Source organism: Protomyces lactucae-debilis (genome assembly GCF_002105105.1).
Source record: "Protomyces lactucae-debilis strain 12-1054 chromosome Unknown BCR37scaffold_35, whole genome shotgun sequence".
Classification (NCBI taxonomy): Eukaryota; Fungi; Ascomycota; class Taphrinomycetes; order Taphrinales; family Protomycetaceae; genus Protomyces; species Protomyces lactucae-debilis.
The window spans coordinates 392-25081 of NW_024468027.1; the positions used below are offsets into that span (position 1 = coordinate 392).

The 24690-nt window shown below is 53.0% G+C and overlaps 16 protein-coding genes across 16 annotated transcripts; 11 read left to right on the forward strand and 5 right to left on the reverse strand.

Annotated features, from left to right (window-relative positions):
* Positions 1 to 239: 239 nt before the first annotated feature.
* On the forward strand, positions 240 to 1703 carry BCR37DRAFT_407388 (uncharacterized protein; the record flags this gene model as incomplete). Its single annotated transcript, XM_040872119.1, has 2 exons — positions 240 to 380; positions 421 to 1703. The coding sequence occupies exons 1-2, from the start codon at positions 290 to 292 to the stop codon at positions 1701 to 1703; spliced, it is 1374 nt and encodes a 457-aa protein (XP_040721801.1). The 5' UTR covers positions 240 to 289.
* A 199-nt stretch (positions 1704 to 1902) lies between these two features.
* BCR37DRAFT_335221 (uncharacterized protein) lies at positions 1903 to 2133 on the reverse strand (the record flags this gene model as incomplete). Its single annotated transcript, XM_040867174.1, has 1 exon — positions 1903 to 2133. A coding segment is annotated over one exon (231 nt), but the record flags the coding sequence as incomplete, so codon positions are not given.
* Positions 2134 to 2259: 126 nt separating this feature from the next.
* BCR37DRAFT_353055 (SNF2 family N-terminal domain-containing protein) lies at positions 2260 to 4404 on the reverse strand (the record flags this gene model as incomplete). Its single annotated transcript, XM_040868167.1, has 3 exons — positions 2260 to 2496; positions 2614 to 3715; positions 3812 to 4404. Coding segments are annotated over 3 exons (1932 nt in total), but the record flags the coding sequence as incomplete, so codon positions are not given.
* A 387-nt stretch (positions 4405 to 4791) lies between these two features.
* On the reverse strand, positions 4792 to 5429 carry BCR37DRAFT_353077 (uncharacterized protein; the record flags this gene model as incomplete). Its single annotated transcript, XM_040868168.1, has 3 exons — positions 4792 to 4971; positions 5041 to 5092; positions 5134 to 5429. 3 exons carry the CDS (start codon positions 5427 to 5429, stop codon positions 4792 to 4794), a joined length of 528 nt encoding a protein of 175 aa, XP_040721804.1.
* A 415-nt stretch (positions 5430 to 5844) lies between these two features.
* On the forward strand, positions 5845 to 6594 carry BCR37DRAFT_331333 (arginine-tRNA-protein transferase; the record flags this gene model as incomplete). Its single annotated transcript, XM_040867021.1, has 1 exon — positions 5845 to 6594. A coding segment is annotated over one exon (750 nt), but the record flags the coding sequence as incomplete, so codon positions are not given.
* A 639-nt stretch (positions 6595 to 7233) lies between these two features.
* Positions 7234 to 7785, forward strand: BCR37DRAFT_395983 (uncharacterized protein; the record flags this gene model as incomplete). Its single annotated transcript, XM_040871698.1, has 1 exon — positions 7234 to 7785. One exon carries the CDS (start codon positions 7234 to 7236, stop codon positions 7783 to 7785), a length of 552 nt encoding a protein of 183 aa, XP_040721806.1.
* A 2408-nt stretch (positions 7786 to 10193) lies between these two features.
* On the forward strand, positions 10194 to 12529 carry BCR37DRAFT_232642 (HCO3 transporter family protein). Its single transcript, XM_040866521.1, has one exon. The coding sequence runs from the start codon at positions 10278 to 10280 to the stop codon at positions 12054 to 12056; it is 1779 nt and encodes a 592-aa protein (XP_040721807.1). The 5' UTR covers positions 10194 to 10277; the 3' UTR covers positions 12057 to 12529.
* Positions 12320 to 12868, forward strand: BCR37DRAFT_339472 (Calcipressin-domain-containing protein; the record flags this gene model as incomplete). The annotated part of the gene is made up of 1 exon (XM_040867333.1): positions 12320 to 12868. A coding segment is annotated over one exon (549 nt), but the record flags the coding sequence as incomplete, so codon positions are not given.
* Positions 12530 to 14140, reverse strand: BCR37DRAFT_232641 (uncharacterized protein). The gene has a single exon (XM_040866520.1). The coding sequence runs from the start codon at positions 13822 to 13824 to the stop codon at positions 13003 to 13005; it is 822 nt and encodes a 273-aa protein (XP_040721809.1). The 5' UTR covers positions 13825 to 14140; the 3' UTR covers positions 12530 to 13002.
* BCR37DRAFT_403969 (NADP-dependent oxidoreductase domain-containing protein) lies at positions 13852 to 14747 on the reverse strand (the record flags this gene model as incomplete). Its single annotated transcript, XM_040872047.1, has 2 exons — positions 13852 to 14713; positions 14734 to 14747. The coding sequence occupies 2 exons, from the start codon at positions 14745 to 14747 to the stop codon at positions 13852 to 13854; spliced, it is 876 nt and encodes a 291-aa protein (XP_040721810.1).
* On the forward strand, positions 14700 to 15973 carry BCR37DRAFT_232667 (oxidoreductase-like protein). Its single transcript, XM_040866522.1, has one exon. It carries the CDS (start codon positions 14968 to 14970, stop codon positions 15877 to 15879), a length of 912 nt encoding a protein of 303 aa, XP_040721811.1. The 5' UTR covers positions 14700 to 14967; the 3' UTR covers positions 15880 to 15973.
* A 113-nt stretch (positions 15974 to 16086) lies between these two features.
* Positions 16087 to 16479, forward strand: BCR37DRAFT_395988 (uncharacterized protein; the record flags this gene model as incomplete). The annotated part of the gene is made up of 1 exon (XM_040871699.1): positions 16087 to 16479. One exon carries the CDS (start codon positions 16087 to 16089, stop codon positions 16477 to 16479), a length of 393 nt encoding a protein of 130 aa, XP_040721812.1.
* Positions 16480 to 16739: 260 nt separating this feature from the next.
* On the forward strand, positions 16740 to 17705 carry BCR37DRAFT_336798 (uncharacterized protein; the record flags this gene model as incomplete). Its single annotated transcript, XM_040867240.1, has 1 exon — positions 16740 to 17705. A coding segment is annotated over one exon (966 nt), but the record flags the coding sequence as incomplete, so codon positions are not given.
* Positions 17706 to 18377: 672 nt separating this feature from the next.
* On the forward strand, positions 18378 to 19810 carry BCR37DRAFT_232636 (alkaline ceramidase-like protein). Its single transcript, XM_040866519.1, has one exon. It carries the CDS (start codon positions 18823 to 18825, stop codon positions 19681 to 19683), a length of 861 nt encoding a protein of 286 aa, XP_040721814.1. The 5' UTR covers positions 18378 to 18822; the 3' UTR covers positions 19684 to 19810.
* Positions 19811 to 20075: 265 nt separating this feature from the next.
* Positions 20076 to 21590, forward strand: BCR37DRAFT_395991 (uncharacterized protein; the record flags this gene model as incomplete). The annotated part of the gene is made up of 1 exon (XM_040871700.1): positions 20076 to 21590. One exon carries the CDS (start codon positions 20076 to 20078, stop codon positions 21588 to 21590), a length of 1515 nt encoding a protein of 504 aa, XP_040721815.1.
* Positions 21591 to 22558: 968 nt separating this feature from the next.
* Positions 22559 to 24600, forward strand: BCR37DRAFT_390069 (uncharacterized protein; the record flags this gene model as incomplete). Its single annotated transcript, XM_040870797.1, has 4 exons — positions 22559 to 22780; positions 22884 to 23045; positions 23084 to 23871; positions 23949 to 24600. The coding sequence occupies 4 exons, from the start codon at positions 22559 to 22561 to the stop codon at positions 24598 to 24600; spliced, it is 1824 nt and encodes a 607-aa protein (XP_040721816.1).
* Between the last annotated feature and the right edge of the window lie 90 nt (positions 24601 to 24690).

A 24690-nucleotide genomic window follows, 5' to 3' on the forward strand; every position in this document is an offset into this window, starting at 1 on the left:
GGAGCTTGAGCATTTGTGGCAGGCGACAGAGGTTGACTAGAGCCAGCATTATTCAAGCGAGCGACTGGCTTGCTAGTCCAGATACGAGCTTCTTCAGCCGACATGCAAGATGGACGGCGCAGCCAACAGCCTGAGTCTTCTGGGAGTGCTCAAGTCAGGTCAAGCTAGTGTGAACTTGTGAAGTGAAGTGAAGTGAAGTGAAGTGAAGTGAAGTGAAGTGAAGTGAAGTGTGGAGTTCCGGAACGACAGCAACCATCAACGGTTACAATCACAAAGGCCTTCTGCTGCCATGGAGCAGGGAGCGAGCCATGAAGGCAAAGGCATGCAAGAGGCAGCCGCTAGAAAGGCCGATGGCAAAAAACGCAAGAAAGTCAATCACGGTATAACACCTGTATGCTGCAGCGCCAAGCTAACTTGCAGCATGCGTTTACTGTCGGCGCTCGCACATGACTTGTGATGCTGGTAGACCGTGTTCTCGATGCGTCAAACGCAATATCGGCCATCTATGCTATGATGAGGCGCGGCCTGCCAAAACGAGCAAGATGCGTGCAGATTCATCAACAAGTCCTCCACACAGCATCAAGAGTCCTGAGCCTGCAATGCCCAAATTGGAGCGCGCTGTCTCTAGTGAGTTGATGCGCCCACCGACTGCTCCGATCTCATATGCAAATGCTGCGCTAGATACACCGGTGTTTCCATCACAAAGTGTCCTACCCGCCAATCTGGATAAGTCATTCACAAGCGACTTCAGCATGCTCTATGATCCGAGCCTATTCAGTGTTGGCTTTCAGAACCAGCCGCACTATGCTCAGTTTGCATCAGAGCAAGCTACCAGTGAATTTCTCGTGCTCTCAGACTTTCTCAACATCATGGGTAGTCCTACCATACGGCCAGCGAGTCCGCCCGTACCTGTTCCGATACTCCCTTCCGAGGCAAAAGAGGAGGCCGAGTCTCGCGTTCCCTCAAGGCAGCACTCACGCGCAAACAGTGTCACGGCACCCAACTCTCAAAATCCTTCAAAGCCAGGCTCTGTCAATGGCATCTCCGAATCTGCCCAGGAAAAGTTCTTCTTGACTGCAGCGGATCCAAATCCTGAGAGTGCAGAAGATCGCCTCAAAAGTGTCATCAATGCAAAAGTGGAAGCTGGACTCATGAAACCATTCAACTATGTTCGAGGGTACGCCCGGCTGCAAAAGTACATGGACGCCAACATGTCTGCAGAGTCGAAGCAACGCATTCTCGCGCCTCTTTCAACATTCAGACCAGCATTTCGTGCCATTGCCAAGCGTTTGACGGATGTCGACCTCATTCTTGTGGAAGAAGCCTTTGAGCGATTACTCCTCGACTATGATCGCGTCTTCACCAGCATCAGCGTACCGGCCTGTCTCTGGCGCCGTACGGGCGAAATTTTTCGTGGCAACAAGGAATTTGCAGCGCTACTCAACATTCCAGCAGAACATCTGCGAGACGGCAAGCTGGCCATCACTGAACTCATGGCTGAGGATTCTGCCGTCAACTATTGGGAAAAGTATGGCAATATTGCGTTTGACGGCGCCCAAAAGGCAGTCTTGACGAGTTGTTTGCTACAACTCCAGCGTGGTGATGGTGTCGTCAGCTGCTGCTTTTCATTTACAATCAAGCGTGATCGATACAATATTCCAAGTTGTATTGTTGGCAACTTCATTCCAGTCAAGCTAGGTTGAATGCGACCCGTTTACGTGGTAGTCCGGGTGCAGGCGAAACACTTCGCTTGAGAGGAATGAGTGGGGCAGGTGGTCTTTCCCCAGCCAGAAACAGCGGTGGTCCGGCAAGGGTAAGCTCTTGCTTTTTCAGTGGCAAAAACTGTGGATGCTGCACAGCTGCTCTAATCACCTCATCATCCGTGACTTGCTTCTCGAGTGGCTGTGCGACTGAATCACGTCGTCGCGTCATGGCTTCCTCCACCGTGCCGTGCAGCACCAGTGTCTCTACAAAGACTTCGCGAGTCTGTCCAATACGATGCGCACGCTTGATGGCCTGTGATTCGATTGCTCTCGACCAGACTTGCTGCACAAAATAGATGCGCGTTGCTGCAGACAGATGCAGACCATGCGCTGCGAGTCGCAAGTCCATGACAATGACACGGACGTGTGGCTGCGTATTGAAAGTCAAGACGTACTGGGATTTGAGATGAGAGGGCAAGCGAGAGGCATAGATTAGATGTGGGATGTGCAAGAGCTCCAGTGCTTCGGCAATGTGGTAGCTGTGGTCGACAAAATCAGAAAATACAATAATCTTGTCTGTCTCAGCGTACTGCAAGATTTGCTGCAGCAGGTAGTTGAGCTTGGCAGAACTCGTCGCCACAATTTTGAGTTGAGAAAGGCGTGAGGCATGCAAGATTGCTGGATTGACATTTGCGTTTTTTGCCTCCTTGGCTGGTGAGCTCAACTTCTTCATGTCTCTCGTATCCTCCTTTTCCTTCTTCTTCATGGCTTGTCGCTTCTTGGCTGCATTGCGCTTAATCATGGCTGCGATGAGATGTCCTTCGAGGTGATCATCTGGAGTTTGGTATAATGGCAGCTTTAACGCCTCATTCGCAGCCCATTGAGCCAGCGCAAGTGCTGACCCTCCAACAAGTCTTGGCATATTTGGAGTCAGCCAGTACTCTTGAAGAGACTCGGACAAGTCAGCATTCAACGTGTATCCAAGCTCGTGGGTCGTCGACATGGCCTGCCAGGCCGACGATTCTAGTGCTTGTTGTAAGACGGCTACTGACTGCTGCAGTAGAGTAGTATCACTTAGACTGAAGGTTTTGGTCCGAAGCGCTTCGTGGGCCACATTGCGTGCAGAGATGACATCCTTTGCTGGAGTTCCTGTCCACCAAAAGGTAGAAATGAGCAGATTACGCACCAAAGCAGCCAATGCAGTCGATTGCGACTTGTGGAAAAAGTAGTCTTGGTCGATGCGTTGAGACGTCACTGCGTTGATGGCAATAAGAGCATTGAAAATGTTGAGTGACAAGGCAGTCTCTGGACTTGGGTCGAGGTAGACTACTTTTCGCCTCAGCGGTGGCAAAACGACGTCCATTGTCATGTCAGCTTGCCGATTTCGAATGACAATCGCCTCCAAGAGGCTGCGTATACATTGCGTAGCACCTGGTCTCCTGTCCAGAAAAGGTTTTGCTATCGCTCTTCGCCACTGCTGCTTGTCGAATGCTTGGAGCTTCAGGAAGTCGCAGAGCGTAACGCTCAGATTTTCGAGGTCGATGCGCTCGCTCTGAAATTCTGTTCCGTCTGCGAGTCCACCGACCAAGCCGCGTGATGGTGTACCGGAAACGACCCAACGTCGTTCGACACTAAGCTGTGAGGCAAAACGGACAGCTTTTGAGTGTTGACTTGACATGGTGTGACCTTCATCCACCATGAGACGCAGCCAATGCAATTGAGTCAATGGCGAAGTATAACCTGGCGTCTTGGGGCATGTGCAAATTACTTGTCGTGTTGCTTTCGCATACGAGCACCGGCAGTGCTGTACTTGAGCATGCTGTCGTTCTTCCTGAGAGAATCGAGTGTGCGAGATGAGCACCAAATCATACTGGAGCAACTCTTTTGGGTCTGGTGTGGGTGCAGCAAGCTTGTTGGCAGCAAGAACAAGCACTTGGAGGAAGTCGTGCTCAACGTGCTTCCGAATCTCATGTTGCCATTGACTGACCAAGCTATCGGGAACAACGATCAAACTGCAGTGGGAAAGCCAGACGCGGGACCACGGCCGTTCGTCGACGTCTTGGCTTCTTGCTCGTGTACGAAGGGCTGGTGGAGGACTCAAAAATGACTGTCTATACTGACAGAGAACTGGCTCCAGGTGAGGGTACGCTTGGAGAAAGAAGCGAGTAGGAATATGTGCTTCTTGTGCAACCTGCGCACAGCGTTCCTGCAACGATCTACCCACTGACGACCGGTGCCGTGAATGCTCAGGGGGGAGGCGATAAGTCGTATGTGGCAACAGTGCCGGGTTTGCTGGCAAAGTATCGAGACTCGCGAGCATGAGCGCGAGACACTCACACGTCTTGCCAGTTCCCATCTCTTCGCCGAGGATACCTCCAGTCGGAGCCACGTAGCTTGAACTTGTCTTCCAAAACTTGCATGCTTCTTGATCAAAGAAGACGTTATTCAAGGGCACAAGTCGAGGATCCAGAATTGTTTCTGGGTACAGCTCATGTCGTAGCATCCTGCACACTGTGCGGACTTGGTAGGCATAGAGGTCCGATGCAAGACCTGGTATGGCATGATGCAAGACTCTGTCAAAGACAATCTGATCTCGAGGCGTGCACTTGGGTAAGTCTAGCGTTGGCGAGGGAATACTGCTGTACAACGTGGACAGCGCAGCCTTGTCAGTCGGCAACAGCGCTGTATGTGGAGCCTCCATCGTCCAGGCATCGCGCGAAGCATTGGCCTCATTCAAGAGTCTGCGAAAGGAGGATCGATGCAACGGCCTGAGCTGTAGTTGCCTGGGATGCACATCCTCACAAGATACATAGACCCTCACGAGGATACGTCTCCCAAAAAGCTTATAAGTGAGCTTTACAAGATTGTCTTCAGCGAGCAGCTCGAGCCAGCGATGCTGCTGCGGAAACCCACCAGAGGGCAGCCAGCGGAACCCATCCGGTGCTTTGGGCTCTTCCGCTGGGAAGCGCCAGGTCAAGTCTCCAGCTATAGAACCTAGCGGTGCCCAGCGCTGGTCGTTGAGGGACCGCATACAAAGAGAAAGGTGTAGTCTCTCTAGAGAAAAGTAAAATCGGCGCACAAAAGACGACTATGACTTGACGATAGAGCTTGCCTGCAACGCCAACAGCATCTCTGTCCTGTCTGCCAACACGCGCGCCGCTTCAGTGTAGGTAAGCCACATCCGAGTCCGCTTGTCACGCTCAGGCCAGTCGTCAGAGATACATCTCGGCGACACTTCAAAGTAGCGATATTCGGCGCGCGAGATGGCCTTGCCTGGTATAACATCCAGACCCTTGTAACGGTCGCCTGAAGAAGCTTCGGAAGTGAAGGCTGGCACTTTTGGTGGGCGTGGATCCTTAGCCTGTATCAAGAAGCGAGTGACCTGTGCTCTGTAGAGATTAGCAACGACCATAGCAATAGATGAACTCACACGACGCCAGCTTCCTCCCAACACTCGCGCAGGGCCGCTTCTTCTACAGTTTCGTGGTCTTCCCAGCCGCCCTTGGGCAAGACAATCTTGTTTGGATGGCGCGAGCTGCTGATGCAAAGCACATACTTGCCCAGAGGCTCGCAAGGGTGAGAGATTTCGTTGGAAAGGACTATGACGCCGGCTACGAGTCGTGCGCCTTCGGGAGAGTATCGGTCTTTGACACTGATGCGGTGTCCGTTGACTGGCTTCAGAGGCGAAGCAGGGTATGCGCTCTGCTTGATGAGTCGTGTCGACATGCCAGCGATGAGGCGAGCTTGAAGGCGGAGAGGGAATGTGCGTGTCGTGTGATGGCTTTTCGGGCTATGTGCTAAAGGTCGCCCATGTTGCTGGATGAGATGAGTGAGAGTTGAGGCTTGGTCCTGCTATAGGCCCGGGTGCGCGGCTGGATTGCTGCTGGAGGTGCAGGGACAAAGAAGAGTTTGAGGTAGGAAAGTGCTGGTCGTGGTGTTGCAGTCTGCTGCTTTGTGTCGCGCGACAACTCACAGCGGGAGACGGCCAGGACCATGACCACCCAGACTGGGCCAGACAGATCCAGGGTAATACGGTGATGCTCTTCCAAGGCGAGCCTGTGGACTTTGTGGAGTACTCTGGCTCAAATCAAGCTCGATGCGGTACTTGGCTCTAGATCTGCTGCCATAGGCTGACGTCCAAGGATACTGTGGTCGGCAAGACACGTCACATACTTTTGGCGCCTGGGCTCACTCCCTGACGGTGCATGGCTACAAGAAGATGATTGACCATGGCTGGCGCAGATCCGGCTGCTACATCTACAAGCCAAATTTGGTGCAGTCGTGCTGCCAGCTCTATACCATTAAATTGAATGCCCATGCTTTCAAGGCCAACAAGCAGCAGCGTGCTGCAGTGCGCAAGTTTCATGACTTTGTTCTTAAATCAAGCCAGCCATGCAAGACTATGGAGGAATATCTCGCCTCTACCGACGCTTCATCACGATTCTCTGCCGACCTGGAGCCAGCTCAATTTACAGATGAGAAGTTTGCGCTGTACAAGAAGTATCAAATGGCAATTCATGGCGACAAAGAGTCGGAGCTGCAACCAAGTAGCTTCAAAAGATTCTTGTGTGACACGCCTCTTGAAGGCCCAAACAGATTTGGTTCTTTCCACCAGATGTATCGCTTGGATGGCAAGCTGATTGCCGTGGCGGTCCTCGACTTGCTCCCGGGGTGCGTTTCGTCAGTCTACTTCCTTTATGATCCAGACTATCGATCGTTGAGCCTCGGAAGAGTATCTGCTTGTCGAGAAGCAATCATGAGCAAAGCTGAGCCATTTGGCGAGTATTACATGGGCTATTTTATACCCGACTGCGTCAAAATGAAGTACAAGGGTGAATACGCTCCTTCCTTTCTCAAAGATCCAGCAAGCACGCATTGGTATCCTCTTGAGCGGTTCATGGCCAAGTTCAAGCAGGGCGAGGTACTTGTCTCTTTCGATGCAGCACTTGACAAAATGCAAAGCACATACGATAACGTCTGGGAGTCAAAGATGCCGGATGTCATATCTCGCATCCAAGTTATTGAGGTGCTCCAGGGCAACTACGATGTGCTGATCTACGAAGACGGTGGTGTTGTTCCTGTCGCGATGAGCTCACTCAGAAGGAACAAGGCAAAACTCGATAAGCTCATCGAACTTCTGGCAGCAATGGGCAGTGAAATGTTTAGTGAGAGGACAATCATTGTCGCTGTATGATGTTTTGTATGTTTTGTTACCTAAGATCTATACACACTTCACGTCTAAAGCTTTCTGACAAGACAATGCTTGCTTTCAATGGGAATTTTCTGACCAATCCGTCCTTCCATTGTGCTGACCCTCGCAGCACAAGCGCTGAGGATGTACCACAACACGTCGCAGGCCTCGCTATTATTGTCACCCTTGGCGCCCAAGCACCCCTGCACCAAACATCTGGCATGCTGAACGATTGCCAAAAGCTGCTCAGTGAGTCTGGCCTTGCATCGAGTCGCGGAAAAAGCGCAGGCAAGTCAACCCACTCAACAACACGCCTTGCACAGCTGTGAGGATGCTGTCATGCATCGGTCGTCAACATTCAACAAGTACGATGCTGTCTACCTTGCCACAGGGTTCAGCAAGGAGTCACACTGGTGGGCAGATTGTGCAGACCTTCGCGGCACAAGACCTGAGCTTGTACCATCGCATGGCGCAGTCTTAGCGGTACATGCCATCATCAGCGGCCAACCGCCTTCAAATCAAGTATCTGGCATGCTGAGCGATTGCCAAAGGCTGCTCAGCGAGTCTGATCTTCTTGATTTGCTCAAGCTGTACCCTGGTCTGCGCAAGCTGCGTCTCATGGCGGTTCGGCAAGCCACGCTGACCTTCGAGGACAAGCGTGACCTGCGCCGAGTGCTCAAGCTCCATGTGCCTCTCATCCAAGGACCTCACTTCGCTACCACATTCGAGACCCTGGATGATGCCGAAGATGTAAATCCAAGAAGCTCTGGGTCAGCGAAGACGAAGGATGAAGTCAAGGCAATGGTAGTGCGTTGGCCTACTGGCGCCTTGCTCAGCCCTAAGTTGAACAGCGGCGAAACCGCAAGACTCGGGGTCGAGGTCATTCTATAAGGAACAGCTTACTTGACTTGTCCTACCCATATGCTGACCTTGAAGGACAACTCAAGACGAAGTCAGCGTAGGGCATTGCGTCAACCGGTCTCGGCTTTGCAGAGACTCGATCAAGATCGCCATCAAGAAGCAGGGCAGACTTAGCTCGAGTGTGCTCGGATTGATGAACCGAGAAGCTACTCTTGGCTGACCAAATGCCGACAATTCTACTGCTTGATGTGATGGTATCAAAGTAAGGTCGCTGGTATTACCAGAAGGAAACTTGGCCAGTTGAGATCCTTGCGTTTCGTCATAGCATATTGCAGATTGGCCGAGCTCGAAAGCCCCTGATTTCGTTGTCATCTTGATCGAGTCTCTATCACGCCCAGACCGGTCGATGCAATGCCCTACGCTGACTGCGTCTTGAGTTGTCTTTCAAGGTGAGCATATGGGTTGGACAAAGTCAGGTAAGCTGCTCCTTGCAGAATGACCTTGTAACCCAATCTCGCTGTATTGCCGCTGTCCGGCTGAGTGTTGAGCAAGGCGCCTGCAGGCAGGCGCGCGATCATTGCCTCGAATTCATCTCTTCTTCGCTGATAGAGCGCTTGTTAGACCGGATTCGAAATCGAGGTCTCAAACGTCGTTGCGAAGTGATAACTCTTAATCAATGGCACGAGGACTTTCAGCGCTCGGCGCAGGTCTCGCTCGTGCTCAAAGGTCAAGGTGGCTTGCCGAGCGCTCTGAGACGTAGTCTACGCAGAGCAGGGTACAACTTGAGCAGATCAAAAAGGTCAGACTCACTGAGCAGCTTTCGGCAACTATTCAGCAAGCCAGATAGATGATGCATGGGAGGTTGGCCGCTAAGGATGACATGAACAGCTAAGACTGCGACATGTAGTGGCACAAGCTCTGCTCTTGCGTCGCGAAGGTCTGCACAATCTGCCGAGCAGTATGGCTCCTTGCTGAACCCTGTAGCAAGATGGACGGCATCGTACTTGCTGAATGATGACGACCGATTGATGACAGCATCCTCCCAGCTGTGCAAGGCGTGTCTTTGAGCGGGTGGCTAGCTTGCGCTTTCCACGCGACTCGATGTAACCCTGCAGGCAGCATACTCAGGAAGTCTTTCTGGCAGTGCTCTTGCTGGGGCGATGCGCAAGGGCTTCAGCGCCAGAAGGGGTCGCATCGGCGTATCTTTCTCTCAGAGGAGTGCGCGAAGACATCCGTATGTTGCTTCACTCGGGGTCTGCAGGGTTGGAGGCTGTGATGGGAAGCAGCAGGTTGCGTGAAGAGAGATCCTCTTGAAAGCAGCTCTGGACAAGACTGTCACAAAAGACTGAGTCGATCGATCCACAAGGTATTACAACGAATGAGTTTGATGGGAGGTATGCATAGCAGCACACACGACCTTGCTGCCAAGACCTTGTCCTGTCCTAAGCTATAGGATCGAGTATTCATTGAGCATGATCTTCAGCTATGACGTCTGCTCGTCAGCGTCATCTCTCTAGCACGAGGTGCGGCTGCTGCCAACCTAAGTACGATCTTGGTGTGCATACTGAGGACGTTGACTGCAGTCTCGTTGGCCTGCTGGAGGCGATGATACCCAAGCGAGCATACGGGTGCGAAGGCTAGACGTCCATGGCCTGATCCGGCAAGCAAGCTGGCACTGGTGCGCTGGTCTTTGTCTTTGCACTGTCACTGCCTTACCAAGAATCCTTCGTTGACGATCCTGATCAATGTTCGCGGTGGCAAGACGCATCGCACAGCCCACGAGCCATTACAAGCACAGAAGGCGCAAGTCGATGACTTCGAGCTGCAGCAGGCCGTCAAGTGGCAGGCGATTAGTCCGGTCTGACAGAGCATCAAAAGGATGAGCCTCGGTGATACGCATTTAGCTGGACATATAGCTTGACAAACTACTTAGTTAGCTAGAAAACTGGCATCAAAGCTACAGAAGTGTTTGCTCTTGGGCGTCAACGAGGATCCTGACTATTTCCCTGGGCGGTAGACCTTTGTCATGGCTCTCAAAGCGTTTCTTCTTCGCAACTTGACTAACAAGCCTGGTATATTGGGTGATGGACCGCAAAGCGTTTGTCCGAGCATCGTCGCTGCCTCAAGATTGACGGCACAAGCATAGCATACAAGACGTACGCATCTGGCAAGGGCACGCCAGTGAAGCAGCAAGTGGGCTCAAGCAAGGTGCTCGCCTCGCGGCTGGTCTTGGAAGTGACCACCATCGCCAGGGTGCTTAAGTTGTGCGGTAGCAATAACAGTCTGCGCAAGCAATAGCTTGCCTGCTATACAACCAGCGTGCTAGCTATTGCTTTCGCAGACTGCTGCTATGATCATGAATAGTCGTAGACTAAAGCGATGAGTACGGTTCACTGAATTTTCCTTTCTCGCTCGATCGCCGCGGGAGGATCTGATGTCAGCGGGACGAACAGATCTACCCAGCGCTTGCCAGGACCTTGCCTTCTCTTCAGAGTATCGACATCTGACAAAGAGGGTAGGCCATGGGTGTACGGCAATGGCGCCTGCTCAGGCCCTTCTCCGGCATGCGCAATGATCTGTTGCTGCGAAGACCGTGGTATATCAGCGACTGGGTAGGCAAGGAAGATGTGTACAAAGATGCGGCCACCATCTACAAGGTCCTTTCTGGTACAGTGCGCATTTTCTTCATCAATCTGTTACCTGCACTGGCCTACTCGCTCGATATGTTCTATCGCACGGGCGATCTATGGAGCACAAACGAGGTCCTGCTCGCATCAGCTATACCGGCTTGCTTCTTTGCCATCTTCTCGTGCCAGCCACTGACTATCGTTGGCGTGACAGGACTGATTGATCTTTTTGGCTACACGACATACAACATTGTCACCGTGCGGTATGGTGTACCGTATCTTGAATTTATGGCCTGGGTCGGTATCTGGAGCGCCTTGATGCACTTTGCCATCGCCATCTTCAACTGGTGCGACTACATGAAGTACGTGACAGACTTCAGCAGTCAAGCATTCGGAATGTACGTCGGCATCATCTATATCCTCAAGGGTATTGAGCTCATTGTCGAGGAGTTCCATGGCGAAGGCACATCCCTTGCGAATGGCTACTTGAGCTGTCTTGTCGCTTTGCTCTACTTTGCCCTGACCTGGGCCACAACTTGGCTTGGCAGTAGCCAGTACATGCACAGATACATCCGCTCACTCTGCACAGATTACTCGCTCATCATCTGGACCATCTTTTTTGCTGGCTTCGTCCACATCCCTGGCGATCTGTCTAACGTCAATATTCGCAAGTACCCAATCAGCCAAGCATATGCACCTTCAGTGCAGCGCAATTGGTTTCTTCACTTTTGGACTATTGACGTCAAGTGGTGGTTCATTGCCATCCCCTTTGCGGCTCTAGTCACAGCCTTGTTTTACTACGACCACAATGTCTCATCGCTCATGGCGCAAGCCCGTCAATATCCTCTGAGGAAACATGCTGGCTTTCACTGGGATTTCTTCCTGCTTGGTATCACGACGCTCGTCGCTGGCTTCATCGGCATTCCATACCCAAACGGACTTGTACCGCAAGCACCAGTGCATACAGATTCGTGCGCCATGGTGGAATACCCCAAGGGAGAACTCGAGGATGGCGAGAAGAAGAAGGGACCTCGCATAACGCGGATTTTGGAACAAAGGTGGACCCATTTTGGGATGGGCTTGCTCCTCTTTGGCATGATGACACGACCTATGCTTGTGGTTTTATCGACTGTTCCGCGTGCAGTCTTTGCAGGAGTCTTCATCACTGTTGGCTGGTCATCCATCGAGACGAACCCAGTGACGATCAGAACACTGGGCTTCCTGCATTCTCCAGTCAGGACGGTAACACAGCGTAGACGGGCGACGCTCTACTTTTTGCTTCTGCAGTGGGTCACTATTGGCGCAGAGGTGGCCATCTCACAGACCATTGCAGCGATTGGCTTTCCCGTCATTATCCTGCTGCTAATTCCACTTCGCTGGACATGGATGCTACGTTGGTTTACGCACGAGGAGCTAGCTGAACTGGATGTGCCTACCGCTGAAGCAGATGTCGTGCTCATGTCTCTGGGCGGTGCACCAGATATTGCCGCACGCACACGGCCATTGGGTTCGGAGCAAGGGAAGGACGGGTGTGCCTCTGCGAGTGGATCGACCCTCCATATGGACCCGCTGCCCATCACCAAGGACAGAGCAGGGAAGTCGAGCTGGTGTGCAAGTGCAAGTGGTGCTGCGCCTGGGCTGGTGGCAACTGCCGACACAAAACTGCGCAACTGACCAGCTACAGACGGCGACCGCCTACTCAGCCTCCGGGAGACGGGCCTCGACAGTGGCACGGGCGGGCCTGCTGTGCTCAAGCTGCGCCTGACAGGGGACTATATAGACTGGACATGAACAAACACATACTTAATGCTAACGCCCTTTGCCGCTCTTCAGTAGTCACCATGTTCATGCCCGCCACACCTCAACGAACACTTTCCTCCTGCTCGACGGCATCCACCACCTCTGTAGACAGTGCAGCCTCCACTAGCTGGTTGCGACGCAAACCGGCCGCTATGCAGATTGACTTGTCTAGCCTCTCGGGCATCAGGGAACCAGCAAGCGCAACCAACACACTCATCCTGACGAACCTCCCGGCAGATGTCTTCAACGCCACATCGCTCGCACAACTGCGTGAGGTGATTGAGCAGGCATGCGAAGCGCCGCAGGCCATCCGGCATTGGATTCCGCTCAAGTCCTTTACGCGCATTGTCATTTCCTTCGCCACGGTCGACCTGGCGCGCAATCTTCGGGCCAGTCTACAAGAGACTGTCGTTTCTGGCCGTCAAATACGCATCTTTTACGCGCCAAACATGGATGTCTGCGTGACGAACCGGCTCGAGGTACCGCCGCTTGAGCGCAATTGGCTCATCTCACCGCCGGGCAGTCCGCCTGTTGGCTGGCAGTCTGCACGCGAAGATCCACCCAATGTCGATGCATTCGGGCCTGCATTACGGGAGAAGCTAGAGAGACTACCACTGATGGTTGCTCAAGCAGACTCGCCTGCAACCTCGGACTGGGAGCCTGAACCCTTGTCGAGGCGGCGGAGCGTCACGCTACTAGAAGAAAGCAAGGATGGCCCGGGGATTGTGGTTCACATGGAGGAACAAGATGCACAGCTAGAGCAACAACGCGAGCACGAGGAAAGTATGCGTCGGACTATGTTGCATACGGCGCGACCGCCTTACTGAAAGGGTTCGGATATGAGGGGATGTGGTACCGCTTCGCCGTCTTTGTAGACGGCGTCGACGCGGCCACGGACAATAGAGGCTTCATAGCTGTCCTCTAGTTGTACTTTGAAGCGAGGCGTTTGTCCATACATCCATGCCCATGACTGCAGCGACTCGGCTGCCTCGCGAACGTCTGAGATGGCCAAGGCTTCCTTCTCGATCACCGTTTGCGGCGACATACAACCAAACGCATGGCTAGCAGCGAGCATGAACTCGTTGTGGTCAATCTCAAGGTTGGCCACGGGTGAGCGTACGCTCTCTGTGCCGTGTGTCAGATGTATCCGCTTGGCTGATTGTAGGAAGGGACTGACGCTCGCGAGGTCGGCAGACAGCAGCATCGTTCCATGCGCATACGCACGTTCCTTGGCAATCTTGAAGGCCGAGCCAGATACCTTCTTACCAGATAGCAGTAAGTCATGCCTGTCATTGACACATACATCCTTGCCTTTGGCCTCGAGCATCTCGCAGATTGTCTGAATGGCAAAGAGCCGGGTAAAGTCTCGACGCGTTGTCATATAGCAGTAATTGACATTGCCAAGATCATGATAGACTGTGCCTCCTCCACTGTACCGCCGTACAAGGTCCACCTTGTTTTTTGCAAGCAGCTTGGGATCTGTCTCTAGCCATGGATTCTGGTTGCGTCCGACAACGACCGACTTGCGGTTTCTGTAGAGCAAGAGACATGGAAGCTTTGTATGCTGAAAGAGGTGATGTTCATAAGCAAGATTGACATATGGATTTGTAGATGCAGCAATGATACAGCGCGACAGGGGCATAGGGCCCACAGATGTGTCGTCTCTAGTCTACAATTTGGATTCGCCGTCGCGGTAAATGTCGAGGCCCCATCGAGGGTTGACAAATCGATGGGCCTTGTCCAGCTTGGCGAGGGCTGCGAGGTCTTCTTCAGAGAGCTTGACGTCCTGTGCCTGGAAGTTATTGCGGATGCGAGACGGCGTCACTGACTTGGGAATCACACTGGTGCCTCGCGTCAAACCCCATGCAATGAGCACACGACCGGCATCGACACCGTGTTTCTCTGCAATGGACAAGACAGTCTTGTCCTGCAGCAAGTCACTGTCTTGCGAGCCAAGCGGCGAGTAAGCAGTCAAGTGAATGCCCTTTTCCTTGCAGTACTCGAGCAGCTTTGGCTGAGCAAGGTATGGGTGCAGCTCGACCTGGTTTACGGCTGGCGTGATCTTGGCAGACTTGAGGAGCTGCTCAATGCGAGAGGGACAAAAGTTGCTGATGCCAATGTTGCGAACGAGGCCGCTTTCCACAAGCTCCTCCATGGCACGCCAAGTTGGGCTTGGGTCATCGGTCAAGGCCTTGTCGACTGCAGTCTTGCCCGCTTCATTCCTCGGTGCTGGCTTGTCGTTGCCTTGATACTCGAATGCTACGGGCCAGTGCATCAAGTAGAGATCCAGGTAGTCAACTCCAAGCTTGGCGAGAGACTCTTGAACAGCACCCTTGACGTGCTTCGGATCATGGAAGATGTTCCAGAGCTTGGACGTGATCCAGAGGTCTGATCGCTTGAGATTGTTCTCGCGCATGCCAGCCTTGATTCCCTCGCCAACCTCCTGCTCGTTGCCGTAGATCCAGGCTGCATCGATATGTCGATAGCCTGCACCGATTGAGATTCTGACGGCTCTTTGACCTTTCCGGGCTCTGAACGCCAAGTGCCGAACCCGAGCTGAGGCATGGAGCCTGTCCTGAGCTTAATAGATGCCATCTGTACCTTGCAGACTATAAGACTAAGTATAAGTGGTGAGCTGGAGTGTCGTTGCGGGGACACTTTCGAGCGTAGTCAGCAACCACCACAAGACGAGATTGAGTGACATCAGCGATGACGGAGACGCAATCGAGAGGTATAAGATGAGGCGAGAGAAGGGAGAGGATGCTAGACACAGACAACGCTTGCTATGTCCAACATCAAGGATGGACAATTCTCTGCACAAGACATTGGCGACCAGCACCAGTCGTCGACCACGACAGGCCTCGAGAAGGAGATGAAGCCGTCGTCTGAGTCTACCAAGCTAGAATCGCCCGAGGGCATGAGGGAGTACACTCCAGCCAATAAGCTCCACGGACGCTCTGCACTGATAACGGGCGGAGATTCAGGCATTGGACGCGCCGTCGCTGTGCTGTATGCACGCGAGGGATGCCACAAGATATCTATTGTCTATCTGGAGGAGGAACAGGAGGATGCTGAAGAAACGAAGCGCATGGTGGAGAAGGAAGGTGGTACGTGTCTGCTGATGCCTTTTGACTTGACGCACTTTAAGGAAACGAAGCACCTGATTGACAAGCACATGGAGACATATGGCCACCTCAACATCCTGGTCAACAATGCTTCGAAGCAGATTTCATGCAAGCACGTTGCCGACTTGGACCTGGACATGGTTGAGTCGACATTTGCCAGCAACATCTTGCAGATGATTGCCCTGACCAAGTTTGCCGTGCCGCACATGAAGCGCGGCGATGTGATTCTCAACACAACATCAGTGACGGCGTATCGTGGCAGTGGCCAGTTTCTCGACTATGCCGCTACAAAAGGTGCTATTGTCTCGTTCACGCGTGGTCTTGCTAGCCAGTTGACGGGGGAGACTGGGATTCGCGTCAATGCTGTTGCTCCTGGTCCTGTGCACACGCCGTTGCAGCCTGCCTCTCGCCCGGCCGAGCAGATGAGCAGCTTTGGTGAGGGTACGATGTTTGGGCGTCCTGCTCAGCCCTCAGAGATTGCTCCGTCGTATGTGTTTCTGGCGTCTGCTGAAGCCTCGATGTTCACTGGTCAGGTGCTGCACCCGAATGCCGGTGAGATTTTGAACACGTAGCTGGTGTCTAGTTGTCTATAGCAAGCCTGGTTGTGACTGCGTGTTGCCGCTTCTTTCCGGGATAGTTCCGGCCAGCCAATCAGCGTGCAGCAGCAATGATGCCACCAATCAGATTCGCGCTCCCACTCTGTCGCGTCACGGAAAAAGGAAAAACAAAAGAAGACAACTCTGCTCTGCTCCTGTACCATTACAGTCTACTCTACGGCCATGTCCATCCTCCATCGCGCAGTAGCAGCAGCAGGAGCATCTGCCAAAATCACATACGCACGGCAGGCAGCGCACATCCACCTCTTCGACTCCGCCACCTACACCGCCGCCCCAGTCTCGCGCAGGCCGCACTCCTCAGTCTCCCAGGACTTCGATGCCCTTCTCTCTACAAGCTTCACAAGCAAGACACAGGCGAATGCATGCGCAGGAGCAGCTGCAGGAGGAACTATAGCATCGCAAGAGCAGCACATCAAACAGGCGCTCAAGCAAGCCATGGTAGTCGGCAGGAAAGTCGCAGGCATGAATGTTCCTCTGGATCTTGGCGCAAAGGAACTTGCCAGGCTTGGTCTGTTTGGCGGTGCACAGGGCCGCGTCTTTGAGCTCGCCCTATAGCCACTGGCTAGATGACGACAAAGGAGCAGAATCGGCTTCTCTTTATGATGATATTCAACATTGGTTACAACAGCATGGCATCGCGATAGACACACAGCATCATAGACTATAGACGATAGAGCAGCAGTGATAATAATGATCCTTCAGTATTCAGGTTTCCGAGTCCTACGCCAACTTCATGATGCGACGACTTCTTGTACAACACCAACACCAACTTCATGCCATTTGTCAACGACAGCCAAGTCGCAGTCTTTGCAGCCTGGAACTACACGTACCTCTACGAGAATGGCACAGCCTACAGCAACGGCACCATCAGCAATGCGACACAGTGCTACATGCTTCGGCCGCCTTACATGCCCGTCATATTCACCAACGGCACCGTCGCCAACTCGACCGGATGCAGCCAGCCCATCATGCCAATCAAGTCGCATGGACGGACGGGGATAGCCTTTGCCGCGCTCTTCATCCTGCTGGTGCCGTTCTGCATCACTGCGCTTAGACGGCATGGCAAGCGCGCCTACAGCGCAAAATCAAAGCTCTACCCGTACGGCAAGCGTTGGGAATTCTACTGGCAGCTCCTGGCCATTATTTGTGTCATGATTTCCTCCTTTTTTGCTATTGATATCGACCGCGTCGTCGTCCAGTCTGGTGGATTCGGCGCCTACTGTCTGTTCTGGTCAGCTCAACTACCCGTCACTCTTGCTGCCATTTGGGAGATGTCTCGTAATTGGGCGCAAGTCGAAGCCGACAGATATATCGCCGACCGGCCAGAGATGCCACTCAACAAGCACAATGACAGCCTAGCGGTCAAGTTTCAATTTTGGGTGCCGCTTCTCTTTTATGCACTCGATCTCTTGGCCTTGTTCCTCATCGCTCTACGACCCTGGGGCGGAGTTATTCGAGGCAATGTCGCTGAAGCAACAGATGGACGCTTCAAGTCTGGTGCGTGGTTCTCCCTCTTGGCCTACTTTGTCATTCTCACTTTGCACCTGATCGCAACCTTTTCGTACAGGCCGGCAGCCGGCTTACACGCCTGGTGTGTTGTGCTTTGCATGGTCCTTATTTTACCTCGTCTCTTCTACACCATTCTGCAAATGAACGACTACAACATCTCTCCCTTCAATCCGAACGTCAACGCCTTGTACACGAGTCTGCTGGGATATCTACCGCTGCTCGCTGTCTTCATCGTGATGAATGTGCGTGGCCTTCTCATGCAAAACATCGACAAGACGATGCTGCAGCAGAAGCAGGCAAAGGAAAAGGAATGGCAGCGACAGTTCAACGCAACGGGCAATGGCACAACCATTGCATCAGGTAGCACGCATGGTGGCATGCTCCGGAGCGATGCACCGGCGCCTTGGCTCGGAACGTGTCCGGCAAAGCAGGATCACGAGCTCAAGACGTTTTCCTATGTCGTGGAACGGAAGGAGTCGACTCCGTCCTTTTTGCCGTAGTAGATAGTTTGTACTTTAGCGGCTTTTGTCAATGTACATTGTACAGTATTCGATTCCAGGGGCTTCATCTTGGAGACGACTTCCCGTCTGCCGACTCTTAAACACCGCATCATGCCATCCCTCATGCCATCGACATGCAAGCGTCGCCACTAATCAAGCTCTCAAGTGATGTGCGTCTGCGTATATTGAGCCAGGTGCCTGTCTCCCAGCTAGCTGCTCTGCAGCCGCTTGCTCGCTTCCTGCATGCCGACATTGCCCATCTATGGACGACGCGTGCATTCGCTGAGGTTTATCTCGACCGCGTTCTGACACGTCTTCGGGAAGAACATGCAGAGGTTGTGTGCTGGCATGTACAGGCATCAGGCTGTGATACGCAGGAGAGGGCAGCTCAGGTAGGCCACCTCTTGCAGCTGCTCCACTTAATGCGCTGGCTACACGCCTGTCGCGAACAACTCGGCAGGCCTGCTATGATGGATCCAGCGCCTCTTGGAACAGTAGTGCTTGCAATCAAGGCAAGCCGCCGTCTCAGTCACGATCATACGCAGATGCATCCCGAAGGACTTGCTCTCATCAAGGAAGTGTACAAACGCGTGCGCAGTGCACGCAGGAAGCGGTCTGGTCTCTGGTCGCCGGATGTGCAAAAGCTGCTGTACCCCGGGACCTCTCTTGCTCTGTAGCCAGAGACTGCTCTCTACATGTCCATGCTCGCTATGGCCTCCCTCCAGCACATGCATCCTCCTCAAGACGGGCCCCCGGCAGTGGCGACTTTTGCCCTGAAGGAGCCCCGAGGAAATCTTGGAAAAGCCAAGACATCCCAACACACATCAAAGCGCACACCCTCCCGGCAGCGGCCCTCACCAGAGACAACCAGGCGACGGTCAGGTCCGTCATGGCACGCTACTTCTCCATACCGTACACAAAAACACCGAAGCGCAAATACTTTTGGGGCCCGGTCACTGCAAGTATCGACTGGTGCGAGGAGAACTACGTCGTCTCGCGGTACATCGCAGAGTTCTGCAATACAACGACCAATGCCATCTTCATCATCCTGGCATCCATCGCCATACGCAACGCTATCCGCTGGCACTATGAGCGACGCATTTTGTTGACCTCGGTCGGCTTTCTCACCGTCGGTCTCGGCTCTTGGCTCTTCCACATGACACTCAAGTACGAGTTTCAGCTTCTGGATGAGCTGCCTATGATCTGGACAACGCTGATTATGTTCTGGGGCATCTTTGACTACGGACTTTCGCGCGCCTATTCGCTGTTGCTTGCGGCGGGGACAACCTTGCTTGGCGCCGGTGTCACTTGGTACTACCTCGTCAACAAGAACCCAGTCTTCCATGAGTTTGCTTATGGTCTCATCACTGCCGCTGTACTCTTGCGCTCCTGGTATCTCGTCCACAAGCGCGTCGACAAGGAAGACTTTGAAGCTCGGGACGACCTCAAGTACTCGGCAACTTGGGGCGCCGTTACTTTTTTGACTGGGTTTGCTCTTTGGGGTATAGACCGCGGCCAGTGCTCCAACTTGACCCACGCAAAGCATGTGATTGGTATGCCATGGGGTTTCCTGCTCGAGCTGCATGGCTGGTGGCATTTGCTGACAGGAACGGGCGTTGCGCTGTACATTGTCTTCCTTACACAGCTGCGTCTTCACCTTACGGGCCGCCAGGATGAGTTTGAGATTCGCTATGTCTTGCGCTTCTGGCCTGTCCTCGAGCGCAAGCATGAACGCCTGTTGCGTGATTGATTCAGGGTCGGCGAAACAAACGGGCGAATTTGTTGCGCCGCTTGGGTGGATGGAGAAGACGCTGCAGGCTGAGGCAGACATTATCTGCGCTGCGCAAGATCTGACGAAGGTCGGCGAGGAGCTGATGTGCTTGCTGTCGTATAGAGAGGCCTTTGCTGTGGGAGACTGCGTTGTAGACGAGGAGCTTTTGCATACCATAGGACGCGACAAGTGCGGAGACGGCCCAGAGGCTGTTCCACCCATATGTATACCTAATGATAAAGGACAAGAGGGCGAGCATTTGTAGCTTAGCTGGTCTGGTTGGCGGTCGCTGGTTGTGCGCATCCTCGCGACTTTATAAGCCAACGCGACCACACTTCACCAGCCATTTCTGTACACTGCTACGCCGTCGCATGGTCGATAGGCAAGACCTGGCTGCAGATATCCAGGCATGGGAGATCCATCAGGACCCGCTGACAGCTGAATCGCTTCTCGAACGCCTATTCGATGCAGCGGCCGCAACTTTCCACGACCCTGCGATCTTGCGCTCCATAGTCCTCGTCCTTGGCGCGCTAAGGCGATACGACGAATGTGTTTTAGCTATGCGAGCATATCTACAGATTTGCCTGCATGCTTACAAGACGTCTGGCTCTGTTGATGCGCAGCTCCTTGCAACCACACACCATGCAGTAACCTTTCTCGGACGAGCTGCTCGCGAGGATCTCCCAAAAGCAGAGATGGCACTTGAGTTTGCTCAAACGGTACAAGCTGTTGTCAAGGATGTGCATGTGCTGGGCAGGGCTACATTTCTCTTGTGCCTGCAAGGTCGCAAGCCATGGAGCGAGTGCATCTCTCTCCTCTCCCCCTCGTGTGAGCTTGCTCTTGCTCATATTGCCCTAGGCTGCAGGCAGAAAGCGCTTGGGGTCATCAAAGAGCTCCTCAAGCATTCAAACAACCAAGTCTTGCTGATACTCGGCAACTTGCTATGCGCAGAAGAGCAATATGACCGCGCCGCCAAAGCCTTTGCACAAGTCACCTCCGGCGAGACACTTTCGCAAAAGCGTCAAGTTATATTTGCACAGCTTGCCTTGGTAGATCTTGTCGCTCAGCTCGACGGTCCTGATGCAGCACTCGCCAAAGCGAAGGACGTCTTTGTCACATTTACGCAGCTCTTTGGCGCACAACAAACGACGCCAAGCATACCCGTTATTGTAGAGCCGTCGAGGGATCCGCCACGGTCTCAGCCTGCCAGCAATCACCGCAGCTCGAGTTTTCATCTCGGTGCATTGCGATCACAACCTTCCTTGCTGCTGCGCAAGTCAGCTTCCAGTCGATCGCTTGTACAGCGGCATCGCCACGTCTCAGCACCTGTTCAATTACAAGAGCTCTTGAATGCTGTTGAAGAACCTCGAGAGGAATCACCGCTAGCAACACAGCAAAGAGAAATAAACGAGCTGATTGCGTCGTGTTGGCTACGAGTAGCGCGCTACGCAGCGGAGGTCGACGAGCGAGGTGATGCCCTCCAGGCGTTGTCTGAAGCGCAAACCATTTCTGGTGCCACTTCTCAAGTCTTGCTCGCTCAGTGTCGCCTCAACATCAAGCTCGGCAATGCTTCACCGGCACAAATAGAGTCTCGCTTTGAAGTCTTGTTGCAGAGAGATGATGGCGATGAGCATGCTTCGCTCGCCTATGCTACGTACTTGATGGACCGCACAGAACCGGCTTATGCCCGTGCTTACGACCTGCTCGCGCCTTGGACAAGCTATAAACAAACGCTCGACGCACAATTATGGCTCAAATTTGGGCAGCTGTGTGAAGCACGTCATGAAACGGAACGCGCACAGGAGGCTTACTGGAGAGCGCTCGAGCTTGCAGAAGTGGAGGGCGTCTTGCCCTGGACTGAGTTACTCTCGGCATGTGCGTACTGACAAGTGTGCCTGTCTACATCCACGAACGCTCTAGGTTGACCAGCTTTGGCGGTGAGGCTGCGATGCTGTCGGCCCATGATGCAGATTGTCCGATGCTCCCGGTCATCAGGAGGCCCTGCGTAGACTTGTATGTTGTAGTCATCCAAAACGTGGAAGTGATTGTCATGAAGTTCTCCTGTCCACCCGTCTTTGCATCATAACCACTTGTTCTTCTCGAGGTGTACATCTCCTCATAACACTTTATGATAGTTTTTCTTGCATCCTCACGCTGAGAAGGCTCCTTGAATGTGTCTGCGGAGTTGACTTCCGTGAGTGAGTCGAGCACGCGTTCGTAGAAAAGGTCTATCAGCCTAGTAGATGGCATATGTCGCACGCAGCTGCCACGTCTTGAGCATGATTGAAATCATTCAGTATCGAAAAAAACAGTCTATCCATCAGTCTGAGGCTGCAATGCTGTAGACAAAGGAGACCTTACTTGTGGATCGAGTAGCGATTGCCAAGATTTGGATGTGAAGATGGATACTGGACCGAAGGTTGTGCAAAGGTCAATGCACCACTAGCTTCCACGTAAGGGATAAAGGAGCTTCCTTGGTGAGATGGTCGACAGCGACCAAAATTGAGTCATAGTCGTTGTCAAAAGAAGCCTGGTAGTGAAGTCGAGGGAGAGCGCAGACCATGATATATCGGGGATCGGCTTGGGACCTCGCGACGATTATAGCTGGGGAGCGCAAAACACCAGCTCATACCCTGGCAGGCAGTGGATCCTGCAAACACTTGGCATTCCGGCCCTTTGGTCAGCTCGCACCATGGAAGATCATTCTGACATGGTCCTGCAGCTTGCTGTTCTCTCAGCTCAAGATTTGCGCCCACCCGCACCATATAGACTAGGTCTTTGTATCTTGCAACCCTTGAGCGCCACCGGCCGGCGATGAACAGCAACCTTGTCGGCAACAGTCTTTCTTCTCTCAATGCCACGAGCTAGACATGCCAGCGATCAAGAGGCAGTCTATAATGCCGCCCGTCCCGAGCGCAACACGTTGGTGAAACGAAGACCAAGGGTTGCAGCGCATGTTCCGCTAATTGCCGCTCGACCGACTGCAAATCCAAGCGCCGTCGCGGGCGCAGCAGGCATCACTTCAAGCGCCTCGATTGTGCCGACCGCAATTGCTGCGGCCAACAATTGTCTACCAGTGCGGATGATCCTTCCTCAGCTTTGCTGATCACGCCGACCCCGCGAACAGTGATGAGAGTGTTGACAGCGCTAAGAGTGTTCAGTGTTGAAAGTGTTGACAGTGTCGAAATTTGAGAGTGTTGACAGCGATCCAACTTGAATTCGCGACGAACGCGCAGACCATCTGTTGCTGCACGCACTGCAGTCGACTTGCCACAGTCCCAGCATCGTTCTCCATGGTAAAATCGGGCGAGGCCCCTCGGCATAATGAAGTACCACTACCGGTATAAACTCTTGATCGTTCATGCTTGTCTGACTCTAGATTACAAGCAATTCTCCAATCGTGCGCGATATGCTCGTGGTCGACCTTCGTGGTTGTTCCTCTTCCAAGGCAGAGCAGCATCGCCATGATGCGCAGGCCGTGGAGCCTCCTCTGTCTTATTCTCCTGCATATCGCACAGGCACGCCAATTATTTCAAGCTCAGTGGATGTTGGGCTAGGAAGCGATGTCAATGTGTCATCTTCTGGCACAGCAAGATCCCGTCTGGGAATGCAGGTTCAAGATGTCCAGCCTGTGGTAGCACCAGGGAAGGACACACCACTTTCCACTGTTTCCAATGACCCACAAGCATCCCAATCGCTTAAACGCCGCGCTACTGCCCTATCAAAGCCTTCTACGGCATCTGCGAGCCCAAATGAACCTCCTAAAAAGCTGCAGAGAACGGGGAGGGCCAAATCTTCTGGTACCTTCACATGCCTTCAGTCTCCACCGAATGCAGATTCGTCGAATGTGGGGGCTGTCGCCATCAATGAACATGCTCTTCCGGCAACAAAAGCACTGCCCAATATTCATGTCAACGGCGAGACTGTTAGGAAAAACACGAGCCAAGAGGAGTTGTCTCATGCCAGTCATGATAGACAGCAGATAGCGAGACTTGAGGATGCACTCGAACAGACGCAAGAAAGGCTGGCTAGTATCTTGTATGAGCAAAGCAAGAAAACTCAAGCTGATATGGAGCAATTTGAGAGCCGCCTATCAAGATCATATCAACTACAGCTGGAAGAGAAGGAAGCTAGATTGGAAGCACGATACCAAGCATATCAAACACGGTCGCTTCGAGAGTTTGAGCTAAGCTGCTTGCTACCACTGAAGATGCTAACGTTTCTGCGTCCAAGTCGACGTGCAGTGAAACAAGCAAGGGTGTTCAAGAGGATGCATCCACGCAGCTGTCACTCAAGCGACTGACGGCGACAACGGAAGGCCTTGTCCAAGAGCTCGCAACATACAAGATGCATGTTTCAAACCACAGCGAACTAGGAAGGAAGCTTGATCTAAAGCTTCAGGCAGTCACGACGAGAACTTCAGATGCCTCTTTGCAGCGCTTCTTCTCAGATTGTGCGGCAAAATCATTGACGTTGCTGAAAGAGTCACAAACAGAAGCGCTCGAACAACGACTGAAGCGCATTCAACAGGAACTTGCTCGACGCATTGACCAGACAGAAATCAGTCTGCGTGACTTTTGCAAAGGCCTGTCACACGAACTGCAAGAGCAGCCAAATGTGGATTCAAACACGGATGGTTATATACTGAATGTGAACGCTGCTTCGGCAGTGAACCAGATCATTACGGCGGAACTAGCCAAACTGATTCTCCGCGTCGAGTCGGTTGCCACAGAGGCACAAGCGTCACTGGATGCTACGAGCAAGCACGACAATTGGATCAAGAATATGTCAAAAAGTATCGCCTCACACCAACAGACACTCCACGCATTGAAGAGGCACACGAAGAACCATCACAATTTCTTGACTGAGCTGTCAAGGAAGAACAAGACCGCTTAGGGGTTTTTTTTAGGGTTAGGGTTAGGGTTAGGGTTAGGGTTAGGGTTAGGGTTAGGGTTAGGGTTAGGGTTAGGGTTAGGTTAGGGTTAG

Bases quoted from the DNA above. Each gene is read 5' to 3' on its own strand.
- BCR37DRAFT_232642 (XM_040866521.1), top strand. From the start codon at position 10,278: ATGGGTGTACGGCAATGGCGCCTGCTCAGGCCCTTCTCCGGCATGCGC.
- BCR37DRAFT_232641 (XM_040866520.1), bottom strand. From the start codon at position 13,824: ATGCCCCTGTCGCGCTGTATCATTGCTGCATCTACAAATCCATATGTC.
- BCR37DRAFT_232636 (XM_040866519.1), top strand. From the start codon at position 18,823: ATGGCACGCTACTTCTCCATACCGTACACAAAAACACCGAAGCGCAAA.
- BCR37DRAFT_232667 (XM_040866522.1), top strand. From the start codon at position 14,968: ATGTCCAACATCAAGGATGGACAATTCTCTGCACAAGACATTGGCGAC.